Genomic DNA, 26,525 nt, shown 5'->3' on the forward strand with positions numbered 1-26,525 from the left:
ATCCCTTCTTGAGACCTGAGTAGGTTCCTTTTCCTTCCCTGGTTCCTATTCTACTAGAACCCCTCTTTGGGCTTGTTTACTTGCTTTGAGGGGCTGGACAACCAGGGGGCTCAGGGCAGACTCCCATTTGCTGCTTCACAGCTCAGGTTTGGTACTCAGTACCGTACTCTCTCCAGGCCATAGGGAGCATTCAGTAAGACCCTCCTGAAGTCCTAGAAGAAGTATTGCCCACCTGGGGCCTTGGGAGGTGCTGGTTGGGTGGATGGGTGTATAGAAATGATTTGGAGTCCTAGGGATTTGGGCCTGAGGAGACAAGGCCATGCTAGGGTGGGACAAGTCAGGGCAAGGAAGGGGGGTGGGCTGAAGAGATGTTTCTGAGCTCAGCTGTGGACCTCAGTTTCCCCATCTGTACATGGGGGGACTGGGCCAATACCCAGCCAAGGGCCTCTTCTCGCTGTGCGGTGGCAGCTTTGCCTCACGCCTCCTTCTCCTCCTCCTCTTCCGTCGTCACAGCCAAGGACTACGAGAACGCGATCAAGTTCTACAGCCAGGCCATCGAGCTGAGCCCCAGCAATGCCATCTACTATGGCAACCGCAGCCTGGCCTACCTGCGCACCGAGTGCTACGGCTACGCGCTGGCCGACGCCACACGGGCCATCGAGATGGACAAGAAGTACATCAAGGGCTACTACCGCCGCGCCGCCAGCAACATGGCGCTGGGCAAGTTCCGGGCCGCCCTGCGCGACTATGAGACGGTGAGCCGGGCCTCGGGGGCGGGCCGGCTCCTAGCGCCTGAGCCAGGCCAGTGCTGAGGGCCGAGGGGGCGGGCTGGGGGAGGACGGCCTCTGTGTGCGCGGCCGGACCCGATGGGGAACGTGTGGGGAGGCCGTTTGCACGTTTACTCACCGCTCGCTCATCCGGCAGATGCCAGCTGGGTTCGCAGCCCAGCTCTGCCCTCTCTGCCTGGTGACCTGGGACAAGTGACCGGGCCTCTCTGTGCCTTCTTTCCCACATCTGTGAAGCGGGAGGACAGTCAGACCTGCCTCTCAGGGTGGCTGTGAAGAATAAACGAGCCTCTGTTTTTCAGGCATTGAGAACAGCCTCTAACACTTAGTCAGCGTTCGATAATAATCAACTATTATGATAATTGCTGTTGTTATTGTGGGTGAATAAGAGGCACACAACCGTTTTTCGGATGCAGCTTATCATTCAGAGAAGGGCGAAAGGCAAGCCCGTCACTGCGAGGGTAAAGAGAGTCATTGCAGGTGAGATATGGGCCTGGGAGAAAGCAGAATAGGGCGATACGGCGTAGAGGGACAGCAGACGGGGGCTGTGTTTTAACAAGGTGACGAGGGAGGGGACCTCGAGGACGGCAAGAATTCACCAGGTCACTCGCTCACCTGCCACTCCCAGAGCACAGGCCTTTGCCCCAGGCATGTTCTGCACCCTTCACATCAGCTGGGCGAGTGACTCATGCGACAACCCTGTGAGGTGGGAACTGCGATTGCTCCCATCATACAGATGGGGAGACTGAGGCCCAGAAGGCTCAGGTCACCTGCTCATCAGCAGGCAAGCGGCAGAGCTGGGATCTGAGAGTTGCTCCTTGAGAGCAGGGGTTTTGTTTGTTCTGTTCGTTGGGACAGCGGGCTTGGCATCCGACAGGGGCTTAGTGTTTGTTGAATGAATGATTATTCTGTCCCCCCCCAAAAAAACACCCCCTCACTCCCTCCTTTCATTTCATCCACCACACACTCTAAGCAGCTTCTGTTGTGTCGGGAGAGGTGGCAGGGGAGGCTGAGAGCCACGGGCTGCAGCTGGAGGGAGCCAGGTCAGACGGCCGGGCTGGCCGCTGGCCCGGAGAGGAGGGCGGCTCTCAGGCCAAGTGCAGGCTCGAGCCGCGTGCCGGGCCCAGGGCACCTGTGTCAGGGTGGGGCGGAGGATGGAGGAAGAGATAATTTAGAGACAGAGGGGCAGAACGGAGGAGGGGGCTGGGGTGAGCCCCGGGAGGAGGATGGAGGAAGGAGCAGCAGAACAGGGGCTCCCAGGCCGTTCCCCAGCCAGACCTCTCCCTTGTCCCTTGGTGTCCTCATTGGGAGAATGGTGACAAGAGGAGTGGCCACCTCCCGGGTGGCTGTTGGGCTCTGGTGAAGCGGTGTGAGTAAAGGTCATGGGGCTGGAGGGCTCAGTAATGAGTAACTCAGGACAGTGGGGGTTGGATGGGGGCAGGGCTCTTCTGCAGGTCCCCAGATGGAGGGGAGGGGCCTGGAGGAGCTGGGGAGGGGCAGCATGTGAGAGGAACCCCAAGCACAGGTCTGTGGCAGGGAAGTCTTTCCCTAGAGTAAGGAACAGGGCTTTTCTCACAGCTCTGGCCCACATCGGGGCCTTGCCCCACGTTCTCCGTGAGGCTGGGATGGTCGCTTCGGCCGTCTTGTGGGCATACTATATCTGGGCTTTATCCTGGGCCTTCTGGATGCCGTGGGGGCTGGGTCATGGCCCATTTCCCTGTGGGGGCTCTGCCAGCAGCCCTGGGGAGCCCCCACATGAGCCTGAGATCCTTGCCTGCCTGGGCCACCCGCCTGCCTGCAGGCCGTCCTTGCTGACAAATTTCACCAGACTCTGGGCACAGGGCAGAGGGGCTGGGCCCTGGGGTGGCTCCGTCCAGAGTCTCTACCTCCAGAGCCATCTTGGGATATGCTAGAGTTTCACAGAGGATGTGCCCAGGCCCCCTGCTAAATCATGGCCTCCTTGGAGGTGGAACCAAGACATGACCTTGGTTAAACAAAGAGCCCTAGGCTCTGCCTTGAGGCAGCCTAGCCCTCAGGTAAACGAGCTTTCCTTTCTCAGCCTCAGTTTCTCATCTGCGCGCTGTTGTGAGTTCTTTACGAGCTTTTTCACATGAAGGAAAATGCATTCAATCCATTTTACAAGAAGGCAACTGAGGTCTAGAGAGAGGAAGTCCCTCCTTAAGGTCGCCCAGCAGAGAAGTGACGGGGCTGAGACCGGAACCCGGAGTCCATGCTTCTGACGGTTAGTGGGCCGTGAAGTCGGTTGTAATGGTTTGAGACCCGCACTTCTGTCTTCATCGAATAGAATAGAGAAGACGACCATGAAGAAGTTCATTGTTTGGAGGAAGTATGTATATATTTGTGAAAGAATATTTTTTGTTTATGTGAATATGGACGTGTATTGGGTGTGATAAAATATGTATTTCTTACTGTGAGTCATGGTCTCAGATTCTGAAGGCTGCTCGTGCAGGGGCTGGAGGCATCGGCTCCACGGTCAGGACACGTGGCTGTGAGCTGTGTAGCTCTGAGCACTTTGGCTCTCCGGCCTCAGTGTCCTCATCTGTAAAAGGAAGAGACCAGCAGAGCCGGCCTCAGTGGCCTTGTGAGGATTCGGCAAGAGGAGTACGGTTAGACTGGGGCCTGCCTCTGCTCAGTACTGGGCGCGCTTTCTCCCGGCGGTGCCTGGGGAAGAGCCGTCGGCCCCCAGGAAGGGCTGTGTGCAGGCACAGGGCCTTGTTAGGGGCTGGGGGCATCTCTTTTCCGCTCTCCCTCCAGGACAGGAGCTGATCTCCCCCTTCCACGGGTCCGTGTTGAATCCCCCCCACCAATGCCCATCATCTCCAAGTTCATCCTTTCCCGGGGACTCTGGCTCCAGGATTCTCCGCCCCCTTATTGGGCCCGCTTCTTAGAAGATTCCATGTGTGTTCTTTCCTATCTGTGGCTGGAACTCAGGTGGTCAGTCACACGGGCCCAGGCCAGATCTGGGGGACTTCGTCAGCACTCCTCAGCCTCCCCTGGTTTGGGGGGGTTTGGTTTGTAATGTGCTTTGCATTTGGGTTTCTCCTTACAGCATAGTCCAGCGCAGTCAGTTAGAAATGCGTTTTGCCTCGCGCGTCTGTACGAGCGCCTGTCCCCCTGAGGTGTGGACATATGATAGCAACAGGAGCGGTCACAGCTGACGCCTGACTCGGTGCTCTCGGGCCGGGCACGCTGGTGACCTTCGTGCTGTGATAACTCATGTGATCTTCACGACAACCCTGCACGGTGGGGACTGTTATTATCCCTGATTTACAGGTGAAAAAACCGAGGCACAGAGGGTAGTCACTCCCCTGAGGTCCCACAGCCAGGAAGTGACAGCCTGGCCCCAGGGGCAGGCTTCTGATCGCTGGACATGCACAACGGGCAGAAGTTCTTGGCATAATCCTTGCCCTTAGCTCAGGCAGCGCACTCCGGTGGTCTCGCTTCTGATTTATTATGGAAGGAATGTCGGGTGTGACTTCCTAAATGAATTCACTGGAGGGTCTTGACCTGTGGAGTGGAAACCCTAGTGTCCTGCTTCCCACTGCCTGCCCGAGACCCCTGGCTTCCTCGGCTGCCCGTGTGGCACGGGCGGGCACAGCCCCTCTCTGGGCCACATCCCATCATCTCTCTATTGGAAATAATCATAATGGCCCTCCATACGTTGTCATGTGGGTCCCCTGAGGTCAGGGGCAGTTGGCAAGGGGCCCGGCTTTTGCTTCCAGTCTGCAGTGCCTCACCTCAGTTCTAACCCCGAGCCGTTCTGAAAAACAGTCTGGTAAGTTTGGGCAACTCATTTGGTGGCAAAATCTGACCTGAACTAATAGGAGGCTGTTGCTGGTCTTGTTTGCTCCCATGGTGTGTGACTGGAGGTTTTACTGCAGAAATGGGAGTGTGTGTGGTTACCAGGTGCCAGACGGACTTGCTGAGGGTGTCCTGTAACATACAGCGAGTGGACTGTGTCATCTTTCTAACATCCAAAGCGTTCCCAATTCCCAAACACACGCAGCCCCTGTGGCCTCACGTGGGGGTCACGAGCCTGTGTTATCATTACCTCGATGCAAGTCATTTAGTTACTGCCTGTGAATACTCCAGCTCAGAATACCGCTTTTTAAAGGCAGCCTTTTATTTTGAGAGTGTTGTGGCTTCACACGTGGTTGTAAGAAGTAGTACAGAGATCCCGTTCTCCCAGTTTCCCCCAGTGAGGTATCTGGCATCCCTGTCACAGTCAGGATACTGATGTGGATGCAGTCCAGATTCCGCTTTTTAAAGAAAAGTCCAGAAAAGTCCAGCATTCAGTTCTGACCCAGCAGGCCTCGGGACCTACCAGGCTTCTCCAGCCTGGAGCAAACGACCTTCCCCAGGAGCGGGAGCCTGGCAGGGCCCCTTCCCTTTCCCAGCCAGGCAGCCAGTCATAGCAGCAGCGGCAGCGGCCCCAGGCCCTGGGACAGGCGCTGGCTCGCCGCTGGGCCCTGTGATGGGCCTGGTGTTAAATTCTCACACCAACCCTCCACAGGGATGCCGGCACCCTCCTCGCTTTCTAGAAGCTGAGGGAGGCTGGAGAGGTAAGGCTGCCTGCCCTGGAAGGCCTGGATGCAGACCCTGGAGGCCTGGTCCCAGAGCCTGGTCATGACCACGACCCCACAGTGTCTCCACGGAGGGCGTACAAGGCACTCTGGGGACGGCGGCAGCAGGTAGGGAGGGGAGCTCGTCCCAGCATGTGTGGTGGGGGCAGGATCTTAAGCAGGGAGAGAGCTGAATCCTGGCATCTTGGGTCAGTGACTTCACCTTTCTGGGCCTCAGTTTCCTTATCTGTCAAATGGAGATGTGATAACGTCACATAGGGCTGCTTTGAGGGTAAAGTGAACAAGGGTTGCTTACAACATCGGACACGTAGCGAGCGCTCGAGCGCTTAGCCGTGTGCTGTAGCTGCTGCTGTTACTGCTCCTCTCCTTTGTTCCGGGGGTTGTCAGCGTTTGCCTCCATCCCGCACCCCAGCCTGCGAGCTCTCAGAACGGGGCGGGGGCTCAGAGGGAATACTGCGTGGGGCCGCCCTGCCCTCACGGCCATCTTCCAGTGGGGAGGCAGACCCGACCCAGCAGTGCTCAGGGCTGGGATGGGGCATGGGCGGCAGGGACCCCAGGGCCCTGCGGGAGCCCAGAGGGGGTGCCTGACCCAGCCTGGGGGAGGGGGAGGGGGAGGGTTCTTGGGAGAGGGGAGAGGAGCTGAGACCTGGAGGAGGAGGAAGGGCTGGAAAGGCGCTGGAGGTGGGAAGGAGGTGTTCTGGGCTGGGGACAGCCTGTACAGGCCTGGAGGGGAGAGGGAGCTGTGCGTTTGGGAACGCGTGGGTTTGGTCTGGCTGGTGGTGCTGGGCAAACAGAGGACGTGGAGGGGTGGGCGGGCCCTCATGGGCCAGGCCAAGTGGTGGTTTGGACTTTATCCTGGGGTGTGAACTCATAAGCGCTCCTTTTTGGGAAGGACTCCAAGGACTGTCTGCTGCTGCCTTTCTCCTAAGCCTTGCACTGCGCCCCTACCCCAGGTGGAGCAGCCTGGTAGGGTGCCCCCCCCCACTTCCTGCCACCCCGCCGGGTCTGCACATCCATTCTCAGGGGCTGAGCCACGCTAACCCTTGAGGGTTATTAGCAAATGCCTTTGTCCAGGCTTCTGACCCACTCTGCCAGGCTTTCCCTGCCCTTGAGGGCCTGCCCTGGCATCCCCCTTTCTGCCCCCGGCACGGGAGCTGTGCGTGGGAGCCCCCTCCTGGGGAGGCCAAGGGGGGGGTGGGCAGGTCAGGCAGGGTCCCCTAATAATTACAGGAACAGTTACAGATGACTAAACTGGGGTCCAGAGGGGTGAATTCACTTGCCCAAGGTCACCAGCAAGTAAGTGGCAGAGCTGGGACCTGAATGCAGCCCTGCCTGCCTCTCAGCTTGGAGGATCAGAGTTTGTAGGAAGCAGGATAGAAGGCGGGGAGAGGGTGGGCCTCCTTTTCCCAAGAACTAAGTGTGTCCCAAAGCCACACGCCTGGTGCTTTCTGCATACGATCTCGTTTAATGAACACAGCAGCCGTGAAGGGGGCCGTGAAGAGCAGCCTGCGCGGACGTGGACTTGGCTCCTGCCCGGCACACGCTTCACAGGTGTTCCCTGGTGTAGTCCTCCCAGCAGCCCCTGGGGGTAGATGCTCTGTCACCTCCACCTCACACAGGAGGAAACGGAGGGAACTCGCTTGTCCTGGGTCTCCCCGGAGCCCAAGGTTGAACAAGGGCCGCGTCACCACTAGGGGCCGACTGCTGCCCGCAGAGCCTGGGCTGCACGCCAGGCCCTGTGTTGCTTCCTCATCCTCCCCAACAGGCCTGGCAGGCGGAGCCCGTCATCTCCCCCACATTGTAGGTGAGAAAACTGAGGCTCAGGGGTCTAGCTTATCCAGCAGGTCACTGCCTCTTCGGATGAGTCCAGGCTATAAATCATGACTTTGGATCTGGCCCACCCTTTCCTCTCGCTCCCACCCCCCCGGGTACTGACTGTAGTGGCATCAGTCAAGTGCAGCTCAGCCCGCTCTGGTTCCAGCGAGGAAGCTGAAGCGGGCCCGTGTTATTTTGGTGGTGGTCAGAGCTAAGATTTATTGAGAGCATCTGCGTGGGTTGCCACGTTTACCCTCCCGGAAGCCCCGTGTGGGCAGCAGCTCTGTCAGCTCTAGTTTGGGGAGGCAGAAGCTGAGGCCTAGCGATGGAGCGAGCCCATGCGTGCACCCCTAGCGCCTGGCGGTCTGGGTGCTCTGCTCAGCGTGCGTGGAGCCCCGGGCCAGGCAGGTGGAGGGCGGCTGCGGCGTCCCCGTCTCCCGATGGCCCCTCTGCCCCCCGCCCGGGCCTGGGTGTTGATGCCTCGGTCCTTGCCTCCCTCTTCTCCAACCCGCGTGCCCAGGTGGTGAAGGTGAAGCCCCACGACAAGGATGCCAAGATGAAATACCAGGAGTGCAACAAGATCGTGAAGCAGAAGGCGTTCGAGCGGGCCATCGCGGGCGACGAGCACAAGCGCTCCGTCGTGGACTCTCTGGACATCGAGAGCATGAGTGAGTCGGGCTTGGGTGCCCTGCCGCGCCTGGCCCAGAACAGTCCTCGTCCTTGCCTGGGCCCTCCGTTCCCTGTGCATGCTGGGGTGTGGGGGGCAGGGGGCTCCGTGGCGCGCCTCTGGTCCCTGTCCCCACGCGCTGTCTTGCCCGCGCTCTCGGGGACTCCACAGTCTGGAGCTGGGGCTGGAGGTCCCGGGTTCGGGCGCACTTCCCCACTCTACCACCCACCCTGTCCTCCGCAGTCGCACTCACCCACCACGGGCCTCCCGTGTCTGATTTGTCCGTAGGTCCTCTGGGTGCTCAGATGAGTCCGTCATTCATCCCACAGGTGGTTCTCGAGTACCTGCTAGGTTGCCACTGTTGTATTCACTGGGGATGTAGCTGCGAACAGCCCCTGCCCTCCTGCAGCTGGTGTCCTAGTGGGGAGGGAGGGTTGACTAGTCAGTGAACAGTGTTAAGTGCTATCAAGTCAGGTGCGGGAGAGGGGCCGCTGGAAGAGGGGGATGCAGTAGATGGGCGGTCAGGGAGAGCGCCTGCGAGCCCACCTGAGGGGAAGGAGCGGCCGTGAGAGGACCTGGCCAGGGAGTGGAATCTTGTCTGACTCCGTCCCCCTCTCAGCCTGTGTGTCCAGAGCCATGTCTGCCCCATGCCTGGGAGCCAGGCCCCACTTCCCACCCTCACAGTGGCCGCGGCCACTGACTCTGGTCCCCCCATTCACACACCAGCCATCGAGGATGAGTACAGCGGGCCCAAGCTTGAGGACGGCAGAGTGACAATCACCTTCATGAAGGAGCTCATGCAGTGGTACAAGGACCAGAAGAAGCTGCACCGGAAATGCGCCTACCAGGTAACGCCTGTTGGGGGCTGCACGCACCTGTGACCCCCGGGTAGCATCGTGGCACTGGCCGTGCCTGAAGCCCACCGCGGAGGGTGTGCGAGGAGAAGGGTGGTACCGGCAGCTAATGCTTGCTGAGCCTGTGGTGTTGCTGAGCCTGTGGTGTGCCAGGCACCCTGCAAATGCATTCTTTATTTCTGCATTTCCATTGGGTTATTTTTTTCAATAGCTTTCATCTCTCTGCCCATATGTTCATGCATGTCATTTACCTTTTCTGCTAGATCCTTTAACACATTTTTTTCATAGTTATTTTAAAGTCTCTGTCTGGATGTTCCACCATCTGGGTCATCTCTGGGTCTGCTTCCGTTGTCTGCTCTTCGTGTCTTATAATTTTTTATTGTATGCCAGACATTTTGTGTAAAAGAACAGTAGCAACCGAGGCAAACCTTTCCTGCAGATAATGGCAGGACCTGATTTTGTCAGGCTGCTAGTGTGAGGGTCTCTGTCCATCTCATCTGCAGTTTAGGGGCAGGTCTTATTGGACTTAATTCACTGCTGGTTTCAGATGTTTTCAGAGTGGAATCAGGACTCTCCCATCAGCAGAGCTTGGGATCTTGACCCTGGCAGAATCCCAGGGCTATCTTTATGCTGTAAAGTCTTCAGCTTTTAGAACTATAGGAAAGTGCTCTGATTTTCAGTCCTGCTGCCAGATGTTGGGGTGGCTGGGGAGTTCTCCAGTCTCACCCCCACTTTTTTGCCTCAAATGCCCTCTCTCTACCATGCCGCCTCGCGCCTCGCCTTCTGTGTGGCTGTGGGACAGAATCCCAGAGCGAGTGCAGAGGCCTTCCATGGCGGGGCCCATCATGGCTCTGTCACGCCAGTGCACACAGGCATGAGGGTTCTGCCAGCTTCCCTTCTTCTCAGCCTTGGAGGGCCTTGCTCTCCTGGCGCACCGCCAGGAGGAAGGCCATTGTGGTCTCTTTCTCCCAGGAATGGGCTTTTCACCATCACTGTCTACGGTCTGATTAATTTAGGTTTCTTTGTGTCCCTACTCTCAGATGTTCCAGGGTGTGGTTTGTTTGTTTGTTTTAATTTATTTATTCATTTATTTATTGGCTGTGTTGGGTCTTTGTTGCTGTGCGCGGGCTTTCTCTAGTTGCGGCAAGCAGGGACAACTCTTCAGTTGCCGTGTGCGGGCTTCTCTTATTACAGAGCCCAGGCTCTAGGCGTGTGGGCTTCAGTGGTTATGGCACGTGGGCTCAATAGTTGTGGCTCATGGGCTCTAAAACGCAGGCTCAGTAGTTGTGGCACACGGGCTTAGTTGCTCCACGGCATGTGGAATCTTCCTGGACCAGGGCTCGAACCCGTGTCCCCTGCATTGGCGGGCAGATTCCTAACCACTGAGCAACCAGGGAAGTCCCAGGGTGTTTTTGTTCGTTAGTTTTTGTTTTTCCTCTTGTTCTCATCATTAAGGCAAGAGTAAGTCTTTTATAAATTTTCTACATTCTGACCAGAAGTGCACATCTGCTTTTTTTTTTCCTGTCCTCGCTGCGCAGTTTGTGGGATCTTAATTCCCTGACCAGGGATTGAACCCAGGCCCCGGCAGTGAAAGCGCTGAGTCCTAACCACTGCACCAGGGAATTCCCTCCTACTTTTCCTTAACACTGTGTTTTCCCAACTTTGTATTTAGAAAATTGTCAAACCTACAGAAAGGGCAAAAGAACAGTACAGTTACCATCATATCTTTTTCGCCTAGATTCACCAACTGTTAACATTTTGACAGTCTCACTTTATCTGTCTATATATATGCGTGTGTGTATACACACTTTTTTCTTTTTTTTCTTTTTCTTGAACCACTTGAGAATAAGTTATATCATAATCTATATCCCCTAAAAACAGGACATTCTCCTACATGACTATAATTTAGTCATCCCACCTTAGAAATTTAGCACTGATACAATAAGACTGTCTAATGCAGACTGTCCACAGACTGTCCATAAGATCTGCAGACGTTGTCAGGTGTACACGACATTGTCAGTATCATCTTCAGTCTGTAAGAACTAATGCTCTGCGTTTCCAGACAAATATTTTAATTTTCCCCCGTTTTTCCCCAAAACATCCCTTTTAGCTTTTTTTTTTTTTTAAATCCAGAATCGGGAATTCCCTGGCAGTCCAGTGGACTCTGGGCTTTCACTGCCAAGGGCCCATTTCAATCCCTGGTCGGGGAGCCAGGATCCCACAAGCTGCACGGTGCAGCCAAAAAAAAGATTATAAAAAAAATAAAATAAAATCCAGAATCCATTGAAGGATCAATTAGTGCATATGACCTGCCTTTTAAACTTTTTTTTGTGTAGAGCAGTCTCACGCCTTTCTGGGAGATTTTTATGACATTGACATTTAGATGTTTCCACGCCAGTTGTTTCATAAAATGTTCCACATCTGGATTTATCCTGTGTGTTTCTTCATGATGCTGATTCTTTTAGGAGAAACCAAGAGTCTAGGTTTTCACATGAAATAATCCTGTTTAAATGCCGCATAGGCCACTCGGGTCACAGCTTAGGGGCTGCCTCTCTTCCCAGCCAGCCCCCGCTCAGCCAGGCCTCCCCTGCCCCTTCCTCCCCTCTCCCCGCCTCTCCCTCACCCTCAGCCCAGCAGCATCTCCTGGCCACTCCAGTCTCTCCGGGTCTGGGGTGGACTGCAGGCCCTCTAGCTGGCCCCACTCACAGCCTGCCTTGCCTTCCAGATCCTGGTACAGGTCAAAGAGGTCCTCTCCAAGCTGAGCACGCTCGTGGAGACCACGCTTAAAGAGGTGCGTGCTGGGGATGGTGTGCAGGCGGGTGGGCTGGGCTGGGCTGGGTGGCTCCCTGCCTGGGGAGGGGCCACGGAGCTCAGAAACTCATAGGCCCACCTGGCTTGGTCTGCCTTCTCTCTCCCTGACGTCTCCCCTCCTCCCCAACCCCGTGTCTCTCCTCCTGGCTGTCCCTCTCCTCCCCTCTTCCTTTCTGTGCCTCCCGCTTGTGTCTTTTGCATGGTTCTTCTTGGTCTGCTGTGACCTCTCACCCCACCCCTCCCCTCTGCCCCCTCCCCACATCTCTCTCTGGGCCCCTCCCTCTCCGGTGGCCTCTTTTCTTCCAGACAGAGAAGATTACAGTGTGTGGGGACACCCACGGCCAGTTCTATGACCTCCTCAACATATTTGAGCTCAACGGTTTACCCTCGAAGACCAACCCCTACGTATCCTTCCTCGGAAGGGCGAGCCCCTCCCTTGCCCCCCTCCCGGGTGTGGGTGCAGGAGGGAGAGGATCCCTTGCCTGGGAAACAGGCGTGAACCCGAGGAGGGAGAGGCCTGAGTGCTTGCCCTAGCACCGAGTCGAGGTGGGGCGGCTGGCAGTCTTGCGCTTTGGGCACCGGGGCCAGAGAGACCAGGGCCAGTCCCCGCCTGCTGTGTGACCTGGGCAGGTGGCCAGCATGTCTGAACCCGGCTTCTCCCTGTCTTGGAACGGGGCTGGATGTGTGTAGTATGAGAGCGCATACGTGGCACTCGGCCCTGCTCCCACCTGGCTTCCCTCTTGGCTTTGCCGTTTTCCGGCCGTGGCTGTGGCAGGTCACTTCACCTCTCAGTTCCTCGGGTTCCTCATTTGTAAAATGGGGAGAAGAGATGGTGGTAGAGTGGGCCTCCCTCATTGGGCTACTGAGAGGAGTGGTGTGTTATACCTGGGACGTGCTCAGTGGTCCGCAGTCCGCGCTGAATAACTGTTTGCTGATGTTATAATAATTGCTCGATGGATGGCCGCTGGGTGGGGCTGTCAGGCCTGTGCAGTGTCGGATGGGAGGGCCCACGTCCCATTTACCCATTGCCTGTGGACCTGTATTTGGGGGAGAGCTGAAGCTAGCTGACCACCTGGGGCCTCCGCCTCCACCACCCATTTCCCTGAGAAACAGGCGAGGTTGGGGCCCTCAGTGCCATCCTGCTGAGGCTCAGAGAGGCCAACCTGCTGGGCCAGACGCACACAGGAGAGACAAAAGCCCAGATGCCCCAGGCTGGCATTCTTGACCCCAGGGAGGTGCTGATGGGAGCTGGGGTGTGGAGGGGCTGGAAATGGAGTGCCCCTCGCCCCCTCCCTTCCCCTCCCCGCTGCCCCTTGTTTTCCTTAGCAGGGCAGATATTTAATGGTGACTTCGTGGACCGAGGCTCCTTCTCCGTAGAAGTGATCCTCACCCTTTTCGGCTTTAAGCTCCTGTACCCAGATCACTTTCACTTACTTCGAGGTGAGCTGGCGGGCAGCAGGGTCTGGGATCCGTGTGGGGCCCTGGGCAGAGTCCTCACTTTCTCCTCTATGAGCCTCTAATTTCTTATCTAAGAGGCAGGGATACTGGTTGTAGGTGTGTATGTTTTGTGCCTTCACTGAGATCATGCATGGGGCTGCCCTGTAAGGTCGGGCAGGTTGTGCACTGTGCATTGCGCAGTGGCATTACGTTAATGGAGCTCTGTAGGCCCAGTGAGGACTGGGTCATAGGAGGGCTTTGAGTGGAGGAGGGTCAGGGGCTCTCTCCGGTGTTAAGAGGATCCCTTGGGCCTCCGTGTGGGGAACAGACCAAGGGCTGAGAGTGGGAGCAGGGAGACTGGTGGTGGCTGGACTTGGGTGGGAACAGTGGTTGGATTAGGGCTCACTTTTCAAGTAGAGCCCAGAGTGTTTGCTGGTGGGCTGGATGCAGGTGTGAGAGAAAGGAGTCAGAGGGGGTACTCCAAGGTTTTGACGAGTGTCTGGAGGGCTGTGGCTGCTGCTGACAGACGGGGGTGGTGGGAAGAGCAGGGTGTAGGCTGGAAGATGGGGAGCTTGGCTCTGAGACTGAGAAGAGATGTCTAGGGGCACCTGGGGGGCTGTAAAGCGTGGGTTCCTCGGCATACATGCGGTATTGGGCAGGATGAGCTCACCAGGGAGTGAGGGCCGCGGGGGGAGGACCTGTCCGCTGAGAGGTGGGGCGGTGAACAGGAGATGCAGCCAGGAGAGGGGGAGAACCAGGAGGAAGTGAGGGCATCAGGCTGGGTTGGGGGCTTCTGGGGTCATGAAGTGCTGACACCAGCCAGGTTCACAGCCAGGTTCAGGGAGTTCTCGCAGCAGCGCCTGGCATGCGGCAGATGCCTGATGAGCGCCTGCTGCGGGCCTCATTGTAAGAGGCGGCAAAGCGCTGGCTGCCGCCGAGGACTTGAACAGTCTGGACCCAGGCTGTGGGGGCCTGGCAGCTTCCTTGCCTCCCCCAAGCCCCAGGGGGGAGGAGGGAAGTTGTGGGAGGGAAGATAGAAGTGCAGAGGTGTGGGGCTGGCCCACAGCAGGCGCTCTGCAGGGGGCCCCTTTTTTGTCAAGACCTCCGCCTCCTTGGTACTTCCAGCCCGAAAGGTATGGCAGGTCCTTTAAGAAGGAGCCCAAGGCTCATGGGTCCAGGGCCGTGCCTCTGGTCACCTGGGGTCGGGGCCAGGGCTGGACCCAGGCCTCAGCGACTCCGTGATAGTCAGTGCAGGCCTGGGCCTTGTGGCCAGTTGCCCGTATATCTTGTCAGCCCATTGGCCCCTCTAGAAAGGGGACTAAAAACAGTGTGTCTACCTTACCGGGTTTTTAGGGGGGACCAGAGAGCTGCTGCATGGATGCCACTGGCTTGGGGCTGCCGGGCCGTCCTCCTTGGCCTCAGCCAGGGTCTGAGCCGGAGGGCGCCCAGAGGTGCTGACGTTTCTCTTCATCCTGCCGTTGGCCAGGCAACCATGAGACGGACAACATGAACCAGATCTACGGCTTCGAGGGCGAGGTGAAGGCCAAGTACACAGCCCAGATGTACGAGCTCTTCAGCGAGGTGTTCGAGTGGCTCCCGCTGGCCCAGTGCATCAATGGCAAAGTGCTGGTGAGGCAGCTCCAGCCCCGCCTGCCCCCGCTGCCAGACGGTGCAGCACGTTGGCGGGTTGCGGTGTGGCTGGCCCCGCCCCTCACACGGCTGTCCCCGCCCGAACCCCAGATCATGCACGGGGGCTTGTTCAGTGAAGACGGCGTCACCCTGGATGACATCAGGAAGATCGAGCGGAGTCGGCAGCCCCCAGATTCAGGTGACTGGGGTGGGCTGGGGACAGCCCCTCCCTCCCGGGGCTCGGGGGCGCCAGCCCTGCCCTGGACGGGCTTTGCGGCCTCGGCCGGGGACAGCACGGCTGAGCCTCAGCTTCCTTGCCTGTAACTTGGGTCAGTGCGCTTCCCTCGTGAGGCGGTGCTGGCCCGGGAGCGTGAATGTAGGCTCTTATTTACCTATTTATGAGGTCCTCTGCTGCCCCTGGAGTGAGGTGATGGGGACAGACAGCAGAGCGTTCCCACACACAGCTGTGGGGAGAGGGTGTGGGGTGGTGGGCTGACAGGCGGTGGGAGGGCCTCCCGGGACGCCACGTGACCGCTGACAAGGCAGGAGGCGGAGGCAGCGCCTTCTCCCCGGTGCGGCTGGGCACGTGCGGGGAGGGGAGCAGGGCCGTGATTTAAGGGGGCTGGTGAGGCCAGGCCCTGTCCAGCCTCACGGGCCCGGGTGAGGAGCTTGGTCTTTGTTCCTAGGGCAGTGGGAGCCGCAGAGGCTCGAGCAAGAGAGGGACCTGATCTGAATCACAGTGTTAAATGCTCCCTCCAGGGACTTCCCTGGCGGTCCAGTGGTTGGGACTCCGCGCTTCCACTGCAGGGGGCGCGGATTGGGTCTCTGGTCGGGGAACTAGGATCCCGCATGCTGCGTGATGTGGCAAAAAAAAACCCAAAACGCTCCCTCCCGCTTTGGGGCCAGGATGGATTGAAGGAGGAGTGAAGGGGAGGTCGGGGGGAGGCCTGCGGTGGCTCAGAATCCCATCTCACGTGCCCGTGCCCACCCCAGGGCGGATGGTCCCTCCTGCCCAGTCCCTCACACGCGCCTCTGCTCCCCTCCAGGTCCCATGTGCGACCTGCTCTGGTCAGACCCGCAGCCGCAGGTGAGTCTGCCCGGGGCCGCGGCTGGCAGGTGCGGGCTGTGGGCAGAGCGGGGGGTGGGGGAGCAGCAGGCACCCCGAGCGCCCTGTCTCCCCAGAACGGGCGCTCGGTCAGCAAGCGGGGCGTGAGCTGCCAGTTCGGGCCCGATGTCACCAAGGCCTTCCTGGAGGAGAACAGCCTGGACTACATCATCCGCAGCCACGAGGTCAAGGCCGAGGGCTACGAGGTGGCGCACGGCGGCCGCTGCGTCACTGTCTTCTCTGCCCCCAACTACTGGTAGGTCCCCGCCTCCCCCACCCACCCGGGCCTCTCTTCCCAGCCCTCTGGTTTTCTTTCTCTAACTTTTCATGAGAGAAAATGCCAAAGATACATAAGAGTAGATAAAACAGTGTAATGAACGCCCGCATACCCGTCACCCAGGTTCAACAGTCACCAGCTCTACCCACCCCCACCCCGCCCGCGCCGTGGGCGGTTGTGAAGCAAACCCAGGCATCCTCTCTTCTACCCACAATGCCCCAGTATGTTTCTGAAAGAAGGAACTCTTCTATATGTAACTGTGATACCACTGTCACACCGGCAAGAAAGGTCACCTGAACCCAGCCAGAGGTCCATTTCCTCACGTCTCTCATCAGCGTCTCTTTTTGGTTGATTTCTTCCACGCAGGACCCAAATGAGAGCCACGTTTTCCGACTCCTTATCTTCGAGTTCTCTGTCCCTCTTTCCTTCCCCTTTGGTAGTTTTGGTTGAAGAAACCAGAGTCCGTTGTGCTCTGGCCGCTCCATCCCCAAGTGGCCAGTCACCACGTTCCTCTGTCCCTTGTGCTTCCTGTTGGTTAGAGCCAGGCTGTGGTCAGATTGGAGACCAGGTGTTGGCAAGAGTCCTGCCTCTTTGGGGCCACCCTTGCCCTCTGCCCATCCTGTGGGGAAAGCCTTCTGCTGGCCCTGCTCCCCCTGCGCTCTCCTCCCGGCCCCTGGCCCTCTCCTCCCCGCTCCCGGCTTTGCTCCGGCTTTCAGGCTTCCACGGCTTCCAGGCTTCCACGTGGCTCTCTCTCCCCCTCATCCCGGCTCCTTCTGCCTGGGCCCCCGGGCTCCTCTTCATCTGGGTCCCTCTCTCTCGGCCAGTCAGCCTCTCTGTCCATCTGTGTCCTTGACTCTCTCGGGGCTCCTCCTCCTCCTTTTTCCCCCAGCCCCACCCAGCCTCTGACTGACCACACTGGCCCCTCTGCCCTTGTCCCCACAGCGATCAGATGGGGAACAAAGCCGCCTACATCCACCTCCGGGGCTCTGACCTGCGGCCCCAGTTCCACCAGTTCACAGCAGTGGTGAGTCACCCCCTCGGGGCCCCTGCTCTCCCCGGCCTGGACCCGGGGCGGGGGCGGGGGGTGGGTATTAGGAGTGCATGACGGCGCTCAGGGGTAGGGCTGGTTTCTGCATCTGGTGCTTAGAAGGCCCTCCTCCCCTCACCCCCGCCTCGAGCCATTTCTGTCCGTGTCTGACCTGTGTGCCTCCGGTTCCACAGCCTCATCCTGACGTCAAGCCCATGGCCTACGCCAGCACGCTGCTGCAGTTAGGGATGATGTGAGGCCCACGTGGCAGGGCCTCCGCTCCCCATCCGACCCCAGGCCCGGCCCAGGGCAACGTTGGACCCCCCTTTTACTTTGTAAAGTTTGTATTTATTCCCCTTTAGGTTTGCAGAGGGGGTGGGGGGCTGGCCAGATGGTCTGCTCCCCGGACAAAGAAGAAGGAGGTGGAGAGGCCGAGGGTGGGGCACCGACCGGGCATTCTGGAGGGAGGCCAGCGCTGCCGTGGGTGGGGCGGGGCCCAGAGGCTTCCCCGCCCCCCTCGCTTGCATGGCCCCTCCCCTGCTAAAGCAATAGGGCCCCGCCATAGGAAGACCCCTGGAAGGAGGGTCATCAGGGAGGCCTCACCTGCACCCCCCCCTCCTGGCAGCCCCAGGGCGGGGCTAGGCTGGGGCTCACCCCCTTCCCCAGCTATTTTATGTCTGTAATTAAATATGTTAAAATAAAGTCGTTATTGTAAGTCAGCCTGTCTCGGTTGGTGGAGCCTCGGAAACTGCTGGGATTGGGGTGACCACTTCATCACGTTCCACGCTCTCATCTCCTGTCTCCCTGGGGCACCCTGGAGCTGGACAGGCCGGTCCCGGGGCCAGCCAGGCGGCCCCTGTGTCTGCCCATCACAGCGGGCTCCCGAGGGAGAGCTCTGCTGCCTGGAAGAGAACCCCCATCCGCAGCTCACGTGCAAGCGGGGAGACCCAGGGCAGAGTGGAAGCTGCCAGAAGCTCCTCCTTCCCTCTGCCGATCCCCGTCAGCGAGTGTTCACTGAGCCTGCTCACGCCAGCCTTGCCCTCACCCCTCAGTCCTGCAGGGCAGACCCCTCTCGGGGCAGGCTAGCCTCAGTTCTTCTATCACCCAACGAGGCAGACGTTTCTACCGCCAAGGAAGACTGGAGGTATTTTCTACCACTTCCCCTTTTAGTCTCCATCAGAGGTTACTATTGACTCCCATTCGGGCTGCTTTCCCTGGCCTGGGCCTCTGGAGAGATTTCTGTGTTTAAGTCTGAGCTCTTCTGGATCCACCTTTTCCAGATGACAGCCGATGGAGGGTGGAGTACTTTGTGAGTACTTTGACCTCTCAGTTGCCTATCCCCCGGACAGCAGTGAGGCGATCTCAGCCCTAATTCTGTTTGGCTATTCAGAGAGGCCCTGCAGGTAGGTCTCCTTCTCCACAGCAAGTCGGCATTGCAGTGGGTGTAAATGAACCCCCTTCCTGGGGGTGTGCTGGGGAAAATAGGCACGCATCCCACTTCGTCAGTTGCTTTTACTTCCCGTGAGAAACAGGCATTCCGAGGCGTCCCTCAGACGACAGGTGGAGTTCCAACCAGTGAGACGCTGCGGGGCACACCGAGCATCCTGGGTGTTTGCTCCCCTCCTGCTGCTGCAGTTCAGGAGTCCCCAGGCCCCACCCTCACGGTCACGCGTTTGCTAGAAGAGCTCACAGAGCTCAGAAAAGCTGTTACACACGTGGTTGTAGTGCATCGCAGCAAGGAGAAAAAAATCAGCCAAGGGAAGAGGCCCTCAGGGCAGAGCCCAAGAGAGACCAGCCCTGGGCTTCCAGTGGTCTCTGCCCGTGGAGTCACGGTCGGTGCCGATTTCTCCCAGCGATGACGTGACAACACGCACAGGGAAGGTCACCCAGGCCTTGGCTTTCAGGGCCTTTCCTGGGGTTGGTCGTGTTGGCCGCCCAGCCCACATGACTGACCTTAGTGTGGCCTAGGGTCCCCAGCATAAATCTCGGCTAAGTATAGGCCACCTGGAGTTAAAAAAAAAAAAAAAACCCTCATCAGGGAGAATGTTCCCAGGGTTTAGAGGTCCCCCTTGGCCAGACCTTTGGGCAAAGCGAATCCTTTACTGCACAGCAAACAACCCTCAGACTCACTGGCTTTAAACACACACACACGTCCGTCTTTCTCTTGCATGGGTCGACAGGGTTCAGCCGTGCAGGTCTCACTTGAGCTTTCAGGCCTTGGTGGTCACGTGGCCTCTGGGGCTGGACTCACCTGAGGACGGGCCTGGCTGGACATCCAGAATGGCTCACTCCCACACCTGGTGGCTGGGCAGGCTGCTGGCTGGGGACTGTCGCTGGAGCGCCCACACCAGGCGTCCCCGTGGCTTGGGCTGCTCACGGTGTGGCAGTCGGAGCCCACCAGGGAGCATCCTGGATGTCTAGACAGAAGCCGCAGGACCTCATGACCTGGTCTCAGAAGTCCCAATGCATCCCCTCCCCCACATCGTGTCCATCAGGCAAGTCACTTAGGCCAACCCAGATTCAAGGGGCCCGGGGAAATAGCTGGGAGACGCTGTCGCAGTCACCTCCCCAGGACACTGCCTGCCACAGGACGCCTCACCAAGACCCATGTTGACAGCACTTTCAGAAGAAGTATTTTTAAATTTACTTAAATTTCTGATTAAAAGTAAATTTATTTGTTGGTCCCAAGATGCTTAGAGTTAACTTCAAGCCCAGAGATGCAAGTATCCCTGTAGAAAGAGGCCCATAGCTAGCACTTAATTTGTCAGCTGTTTGGTTCGGCTTTTTATTTTAAGGATGACTCGATTCCGGATTGCATCCTGCTGGCAGTCCTCTTAAAATACTGACGGTTTCTCTTTTTCATTTTTAGCTCTGTATTTGGAAACAACTTTAAACATAAAAAGTTTCAAGAAAGGTCCAAAGAACACCCCGTGTACGGTTTACCTGGATTCACCTATTACAAAACGTTTTGATCCATTTGCTCTCCCTGAGTTGGGGTGTCTGTGTGTTTGTGTCTCTCTCTGCATGCATGTGCACGCACACACACTTTGTTTCCTGAGTCCTTTGAGAGTAAGTTGCATAGCATACATCATTATCCTTTACCCTTACATGCTGCAGTGTGTTTTCCCTAAGATTAGGGATGCTCTCACATAATGACACAAGTTACTCCCAACCAGCAACTGTAACGTTGCTCTGCTATTTGTATTTAAACCCACTGACCGTATTCCAGTTGTGTCATTGACCTGATCAGTAATGTCCTGGGTTACATTTAGATCTCTTGTCTCTTTGGTCTCTAATCGGGAACATTTCCTCAGCCTCTCTGTCTTTTATGATATTGACATTTGGGAAGGAGACGCTCCTTCTCCCCATCCTCTTTATTTAAAGAATGTTTATTTGGGGTCTGTCTCATGTTTCTTCCTGATCAGACCCTGGTTGTGGATCTCCTGCTGGAACAGCACATAGTGAGATACTAAAAGGCCCTGTGTTTGTGATATATGTTGCAAATAATTTTCTCCCAGTCTTTTTTTTTTTTAATGCTAGTATTGTGGTAAAAGAAAAAAAAAATCACGTCACGTAAAGTTTGCTATATCCCAACCTGTCTTTTATCTTTAGACTTTGCTTGTGGTGTTTTTGCCATGCAAAATTTTATTTAAAAAAATAAATTTTGGGCTGCACCGCACAGCTTGCAGGATCTTAGTTCCCCGACCAAGGATTGAACCCAGGCCTCTGACAGTGAAAACGTGGAGTCCTAACCACTGGACCACCAGGGAATTCCCTACTTATAAGAAATCAAATGTATTGGTTTTTCTTTTATTGCGAATGGCTTGTGAGTCAGCGTTAGAATGCCTTTTCCTCCACACAGATTTCAGGGACGTTCCCTCAGGTTTCCTTCTGGTATTTGCACGATGGGGGTGAGGAAACTGAGGCCACTTGCCCCAGCACGCACAGTGAGCAAGGAGTCAGGATCTGGACCCCCAGGCTTGCCTACATCCAGAGTTCATATGACCACAGGGCTAGAGGCCCACAGAATGAGGGAGTCAGCTTCAAGAATTTGAAAATGAACATGGGTGGAAGCGGTTGAAGCCCAAGGGTTCCAGGAGGGCTGGGGAGTGTCTACCTCGGGATGACTAAAGGGCAGCCTCAGGGGCCCTCGTACTTTGCAGCGTGTACTTTAAAATCCAGCAGCCCTGGGGACATTGGAACCCTCCCATGTTGGTGACAGGAATGGCCAATGGCACAGCTGCTGTGGCACACCAGTTAGTGGTTCCTCAAGAGGTTAAGCAGTTACCATTCCTGACTACAAGTCCCGACGCACAGCAATTCCACCCCTAGGTGTATATACCTAGAGAAAGTGAAAACAGGTGTTCAAACAAAAACTAGTACACGAATGTTCACAGCAGCATTATTCACTGTAGCCAAAAGGCAGAAACGACCCAAATGCCCATCAACAGATGGATGGATTAAAAAATGTGATCTTTTCATACAGTGGAGTATCAACTCAGCCTTAAAAAGGAGTGAAGTTCTAACCCATGCTACAGCAGGACCCTTGAAAACATCATGCTAACTAAAGAAGCTGGACACAAAAGACCACATGTTGTATGATTCCATTGGTATGAAATGTCCAGAAGATAGAAATCCATAGAGACAGAAAGCAGATGAGTGATTGCCAGGGGCTGGAGGGAAGGGAGAAAGGGGTGTGACTGCTTAATGAGTTACGAGGGTTTTTTAAGGGTGATGGAAATGTTTTGGAACTAGATAGACACGAAAGTTGCACAACATAGTGAATGTACTAAGTGCACTTGAATTGTGCACTTTAAAATAGTTTAAATGGTAAATTGTATGTTAGGTGTTTTTTGCCACAAAGAATAAACACAAGGCCAACATTAGCAAAAAAGAAACGCATTCACTTTAAAAACAGGGATGTAGGATGCAGATGTAGGGGGAAAGAAGTCAGGCAGGGCAGGGGTGTGGGGGGAACACCACCCACCCTGGCCTCACAGAGACCCTGGGCACATAGCAATCCGCCCAGACCTGTGGGCTCTCTCCCACCAACCTTGAGTTAGGTCTTGAGGGAAGACCTTCAAGGAAACCCTTGCATCTGTGCAAGCTTCAGTTTCCTCATCTGTAAAATGGAGACCTTTTTAGGCAACTCATCATTGCTACATGGCTGGCTCTAAGTACTTTACATGTATTAACATTTAATTCTCACGCCAACACTATGAACAGACATACTTCTTAAAAAATTTTATTTTATTGAAGTATAGTTGATTTACAGTGTTGCATTAATTTTCGCTGTACAGCCAAGTGACTCAGTTATACATATATTCTTTTTCATATTCTTTTCCATTATGGTTTATCACAGGGTATTGAATATAGTTCCCTGTGCTCTACAGTAGGACCTTGTTGTTCATCCATCCTATATATAATAGTTTGGATCCGCTCATCCCAGACTCCCAATCCTCCCCTCCTCCAGTCCGCCTCCCCCTTGGCAACCACAGGTCTGTTCTCTATAGCTGTGAGTCTGTTTCTGTTCCATAGATAAGTTCATTTGTGTGAATAGACACACTTTTTGATGCCCATTTTACAGATAAGCAAATTGGACAGAGAGGTTAAGTTATGTGTCCCAGATCACACAGCCAGCAAGCAGCAGAGCTGAAATTTGAACACAGAGCTGGCTCAAATCTGTGCCTTTAAGCAGTTTGCAGTAACATTGAGCACTCCCTGGGTCAGGCAGTTTGCAGGCACGAACACATTGGCTCCTCACAATAAGAGTCACCGTGTTACAGATGAGGAAACCGAGGCACAGAGTCAGGCAGCAGTTTGCCTGAGGACACAGCTAGGAAGGGGCAGAGCTTCTTGAATGGGAGATAATAAGACCTTTGACTCTAATGCTAAAAGCAGAACATGTGGGGGAAAGCGTTTGACCCTTTTCCGCAAATGAAATAAACAAGCTAAATTTTCATGACGATGAGACACAGAATACATAAAGATTTAAGTTAAATAAGAATTCATCCCACCTGGCTAATCTTCTCTTTTTTCCTCCTTTTAGGACAGACGGTTCACCATCTTACCACAGATAATACAGGCTCATAAATCCCTCAGAGTTTTGCAATTCTCAAAGCATTTTTGTTAACCATCTGTCCTTTCAAGATCTCTCATTAGATACTTCTGTGAGGCTCAGTGCTACAGCTCTAGGGGGCGCTATTAACGACATGGTGTTTGTTCTCATATTCATAACAACAGTGTTCCAGCAGGTGGCACTAAAGTACCGGGGTAAAGGGGGTACCTTTTCTCTAATCCGCATGTTTTTTTCTAATCATCATTTGTATAAGATACACATATTTCTAATTTGCATCATTTGGTTTCAACTACCAATTTCAACTGAGCCCGAATCAAAGTACTTGGCACTTAGCTTTTCTATGTCCCCTCCTATCTGGCCCTGTCTTCCTGTCACTAAGACAGGGATGTTTAAAGGAGTTTTCCTGGGACCTCTTTCCCCGAGCTGCCCCTTGATGCATTTGGGGCAGTTTCTCTCTCTCTGGGGTTGGTTTAAAGGCCTTGGCTGCTGGATCCCCAAACGGCATGGTGGATACTCCGCTCCAGAATTTCCCTAGTGGCCCAGCACCCCCTTTCTCAGCCCTTTCTAGCTCCCTCCTCTTTCCTGGGCTCCAAATCCCTGTGTCTAACTTGAAGACAGTTAGTTATCAGCATGTGAAGGGGAGGCGGACGGCCTTGGACTGCTGTCAGTGCGTAAAGGCAGAACAGGATTTATACGAGAAAGATAAAAGAAAGCTTCAGATGGTCTGGGAACGAGTTTTATTTTTACAATTTGGTAAGAGGGTCAAAATGATTATCCAGAAACAAGAAAAGAGCAGGCTTGCTGGGGCCATTAAAGAAAGCAGTTTCAGGTGTGTGGGATTCTCCAGAAAGCCCTGAGAGTTTGGCTGTGCAGCATTTGCGGGAGGCTGTGTCTGAGATCCTCGGTGGCCTCTCTTTGGTGGTGCCCCATGGTCCAGCCCAGGTTGAGTCGGTTCCTGTGTCAGGATTTCCCCAAGATCTGTGTTATCTCTGTCTCTGTCTATAGGTCTCAGTCTAAGTACATTTGCATCCGTATCACACTGACAGCTGTATCCTTATCTAGAGCTACAACCATTCATATCTACAGCTACATCCTTATCTGTATGTACGAGGTTCAACCAAAAATTATCCGCACTCTGGCTGTAGAATTGACAGACGTTTTAATATAACCAGAGTGCGGATAATTTTTGACTCACCCTCATATATCTGCAATAATATCCGGATCCAATCTATGTCCAGATTTGTGTTCAATTCCTAAGGCTGCTGTAACAAACTGGGTGGTTTAAAACAACAGAAATGTATTCTCTTACAATTCTGGAGGCCAGAAATTTGAAATGAAGATGTCAACAGGATGCTAGGGGAGACTTCTTCCTCCCCTTTTCCAGCTTCTCTCTCCCAGCATTTCTTGGCTCCGATCTCTGCCTCCATCTTTACATGGGTTTCTCCTCTTCTGTCTCTTATAACAACACTTGTCACTGGATTTAGGGCCTGCTTGGATAATTCAGGATGACCTCATTTTTTTTTTAATATGGAATATGGGTTTTTAAAAAATTTTTTTTGACGTGGACCATTTTAAAAGTCTTTATTGAATTTGTTACAGGATTGCTTCTGTTTTATGTTTTGGTTTTTTGGCCACGAGGCACGTGGGATCTTAGCTCCCCCACCAGGGGTCGAACCCACACCCCCTGCATTGGAAGGTGAAGTCTTAACCACTGGACCGCCAGGGAAGTCCCTGGAATATGGTGTGTTTTATTGTTGTTGTTGTTTGTTTGTTTTTTCCTGCTGCGTTGGGTCTTCCTCGTTGCTGCGCGTGGGGCTTCCCTCTAGTTGTGGCAAGCGGGGCTACTCTTTGTTGTAGTTTGTGGGCTTCTCAGTTTGGTGGCTTCTCTTGTTGCGGAGCACAGGCTCCAGGTGTGTGGGCTTCAGTAGTTGCAACACAAGGGCTCAGTAGTTGTGGTATGTGGGCCCTTCAGTGAGAGGGCTTCAATAGTTTCAGCACGTGGGCTCAGTAGTTGTGGCACTTGGGCTTTAGGGTGCATGGACTTCAGTAGTTGTGGTTCACGGGCTCTAGAAAGCAGACTCAGCAGTTGTGGCGCACAGGCTTCGTTGCTTCGATGCATATGGAATCTTCCTGAACCAGGGATCGAACCCATATCCCCGGCATTGGCAGGTGGATTCTTAACCACTGCACCACCAGGGGAGTCCCTGGAATATATTTTTATTTCTTTTTTATTGATGTATAGTTGACTTCCAATGTGTTAGTGTCAGGTGTACAGCAAAGTGATTCAGTTATACATATATTCTTTTTCAAATTCTTTTCCATTATAGGTTATTACAAGATACTGAATATAATTCTCTGTGCTATACAGTAGGTCCTTGTCATTTATCACAGGATGATCTCATCTTGAGATCTTTATTAACATTTGCAAAGACCTTTTTCCCAATGAAGTCGCAATTACAGATTCCAGGGGTTGGGTTAGGATGTGGACATATTTGGGGGGAGGGGGTGTTTACCATTCAACTCACTATATGTCTGTCTATGTCTGTATCTAAGTCTATATCTGTATCTCTAACCATATCCTTATCTATACCCATATCTATATCTGCATCCTTATCTACATCTATATCCATATGTATATCCTTATTTACATTTATATCTACTGAATATGTCATTATCTATATGTATGTAACAGAGGTTATAAGTATACAACCAAATAACAATAGGAATTATTTTTTGGTTGAAGAATCCTAGCTCGTTGTGTGTATGTGTGTGTGTGTGTGATTTTATATCTATCCAAATTCTTTCCATGAGCATATATTACTTTTGTAATAAAAAACAGGAACTCTATTACCATATTGAGGGAGACAGGGAAACCTTCACTATGTCTAAAGCTGACCTCATTATCCTCTCATGCCAAGCTTCCTTCTCCTCCTCCTCTTCTGCCCCTTCTCAGGGGAGGCTGCCCTGCTCTCTCTGTCACCCAGGGCATGATCCAGGCCTTGTCCTCGTCCCTCTCCTCCCCTCAGCCCCACCCATATAGCTCTAGGCAGCGGCCCTCCCATCTTCCCCACGTTTGCCCCATTTAGGGCTCAGCACCTGTCACCCTGGCCAAGGTTTCTTAGCAAGATGGAGGGTTAATGATGCCCTTCCCTGCTCTAGGCAATTCCATAGCCCCCAGTGTTCCCAGGATAAAACCCCTAGCAGAGCCCACAAGGACCAGGACACTCTGACCTCATTTTGCCACAAAGCCCTCATCCCAATTAAAACTAAATTCAAAAATTTGGGTCTATATCTCCATAGATGATTTTACTTTTAGACTTAAAAAACAGTCTGCACTTCACGCTCCATCTCTATACATGCATTTGGATATAAATACTAAATATGAGGGAGGGGGTGCATGGAATTCATCAAATTAAAAATGAAATCAACTTGAAC

At 54.5% G+C, this 26,525-nt stretch overlaps 1 protein-coding gene across 1 annotated transcript in view; it reads left to right on the plus strand.

The window, feature by feature from the left end:
- Window positions 1-17,731, plus strand: part of PPP5C (protein phosphatase 5 catalytic subunit) — a 23,795-nt gene extending 6,064 nt beyond the window's left edge. The window contains exons 2-13 of the mRNA XM_057711022.1: window positions 514-755; window positions 7,725-7,872; window positions 8,598-8,719; window positions 11,451-11,516; window positions 11,843-11,941; window positions 12,871-12,976; window positions 14,460-14,602; window positions 14,714-14,801; window positions 15,649-15,689; window positions 15,785-15,963; window positions 16,927-17,008; window positions 17,206-17,731. Coding sequence (XP_057567005.1) covers window positions 514-755; window positions 7,725-7,872; window positions 8,598-8,719; window positions 11,451-11,516; window positions 11,843-11,941; window positions 12,871-12,976; window positions 14,460-14,602; window positions 14,714-14,801; window positions 15,649-15,689; window positions 15,785-15,963; window positions 16,927-17,008; window positions 17,206-17,268 — 1,379 coding nt within the window. The 3' untranslated portion in view covers window positions 17,269-17,731. The remainder of the gene's footprint in view (window positions 1-513; window positions 756-7,724; window positions 7,873-8,597; window positions 8,720-11,450; window positions 11,517-11,842; window positions 11,942-12,870; window positions 12,977-14,459; window positions 14,603-14,713; window positions 14,802-15,648; window positions 15,690-15,784; window positions 15,964-16,926; window positions 17,009-17,205) is intronic.
- Window positions 17,732-26,525: the final 8,794 nt, after the last annotated feature.

Source organism: Hippopotamus amphibius, chromosome 16 (genome assembly GCF_030028045.1).
Source record: "Hippopotamus amphibius kiboko isolate mHipAmp2 chromosome 16, mHipAmp2.hap2, whole genome shotgun sequence".
Lineage (NCBI taxonomy): Eukaryota > Metazoa > Chordata > Mammalia > Artiodactyla > Hippopotamidae > Hippopotamus > Hippopotamus amphibius.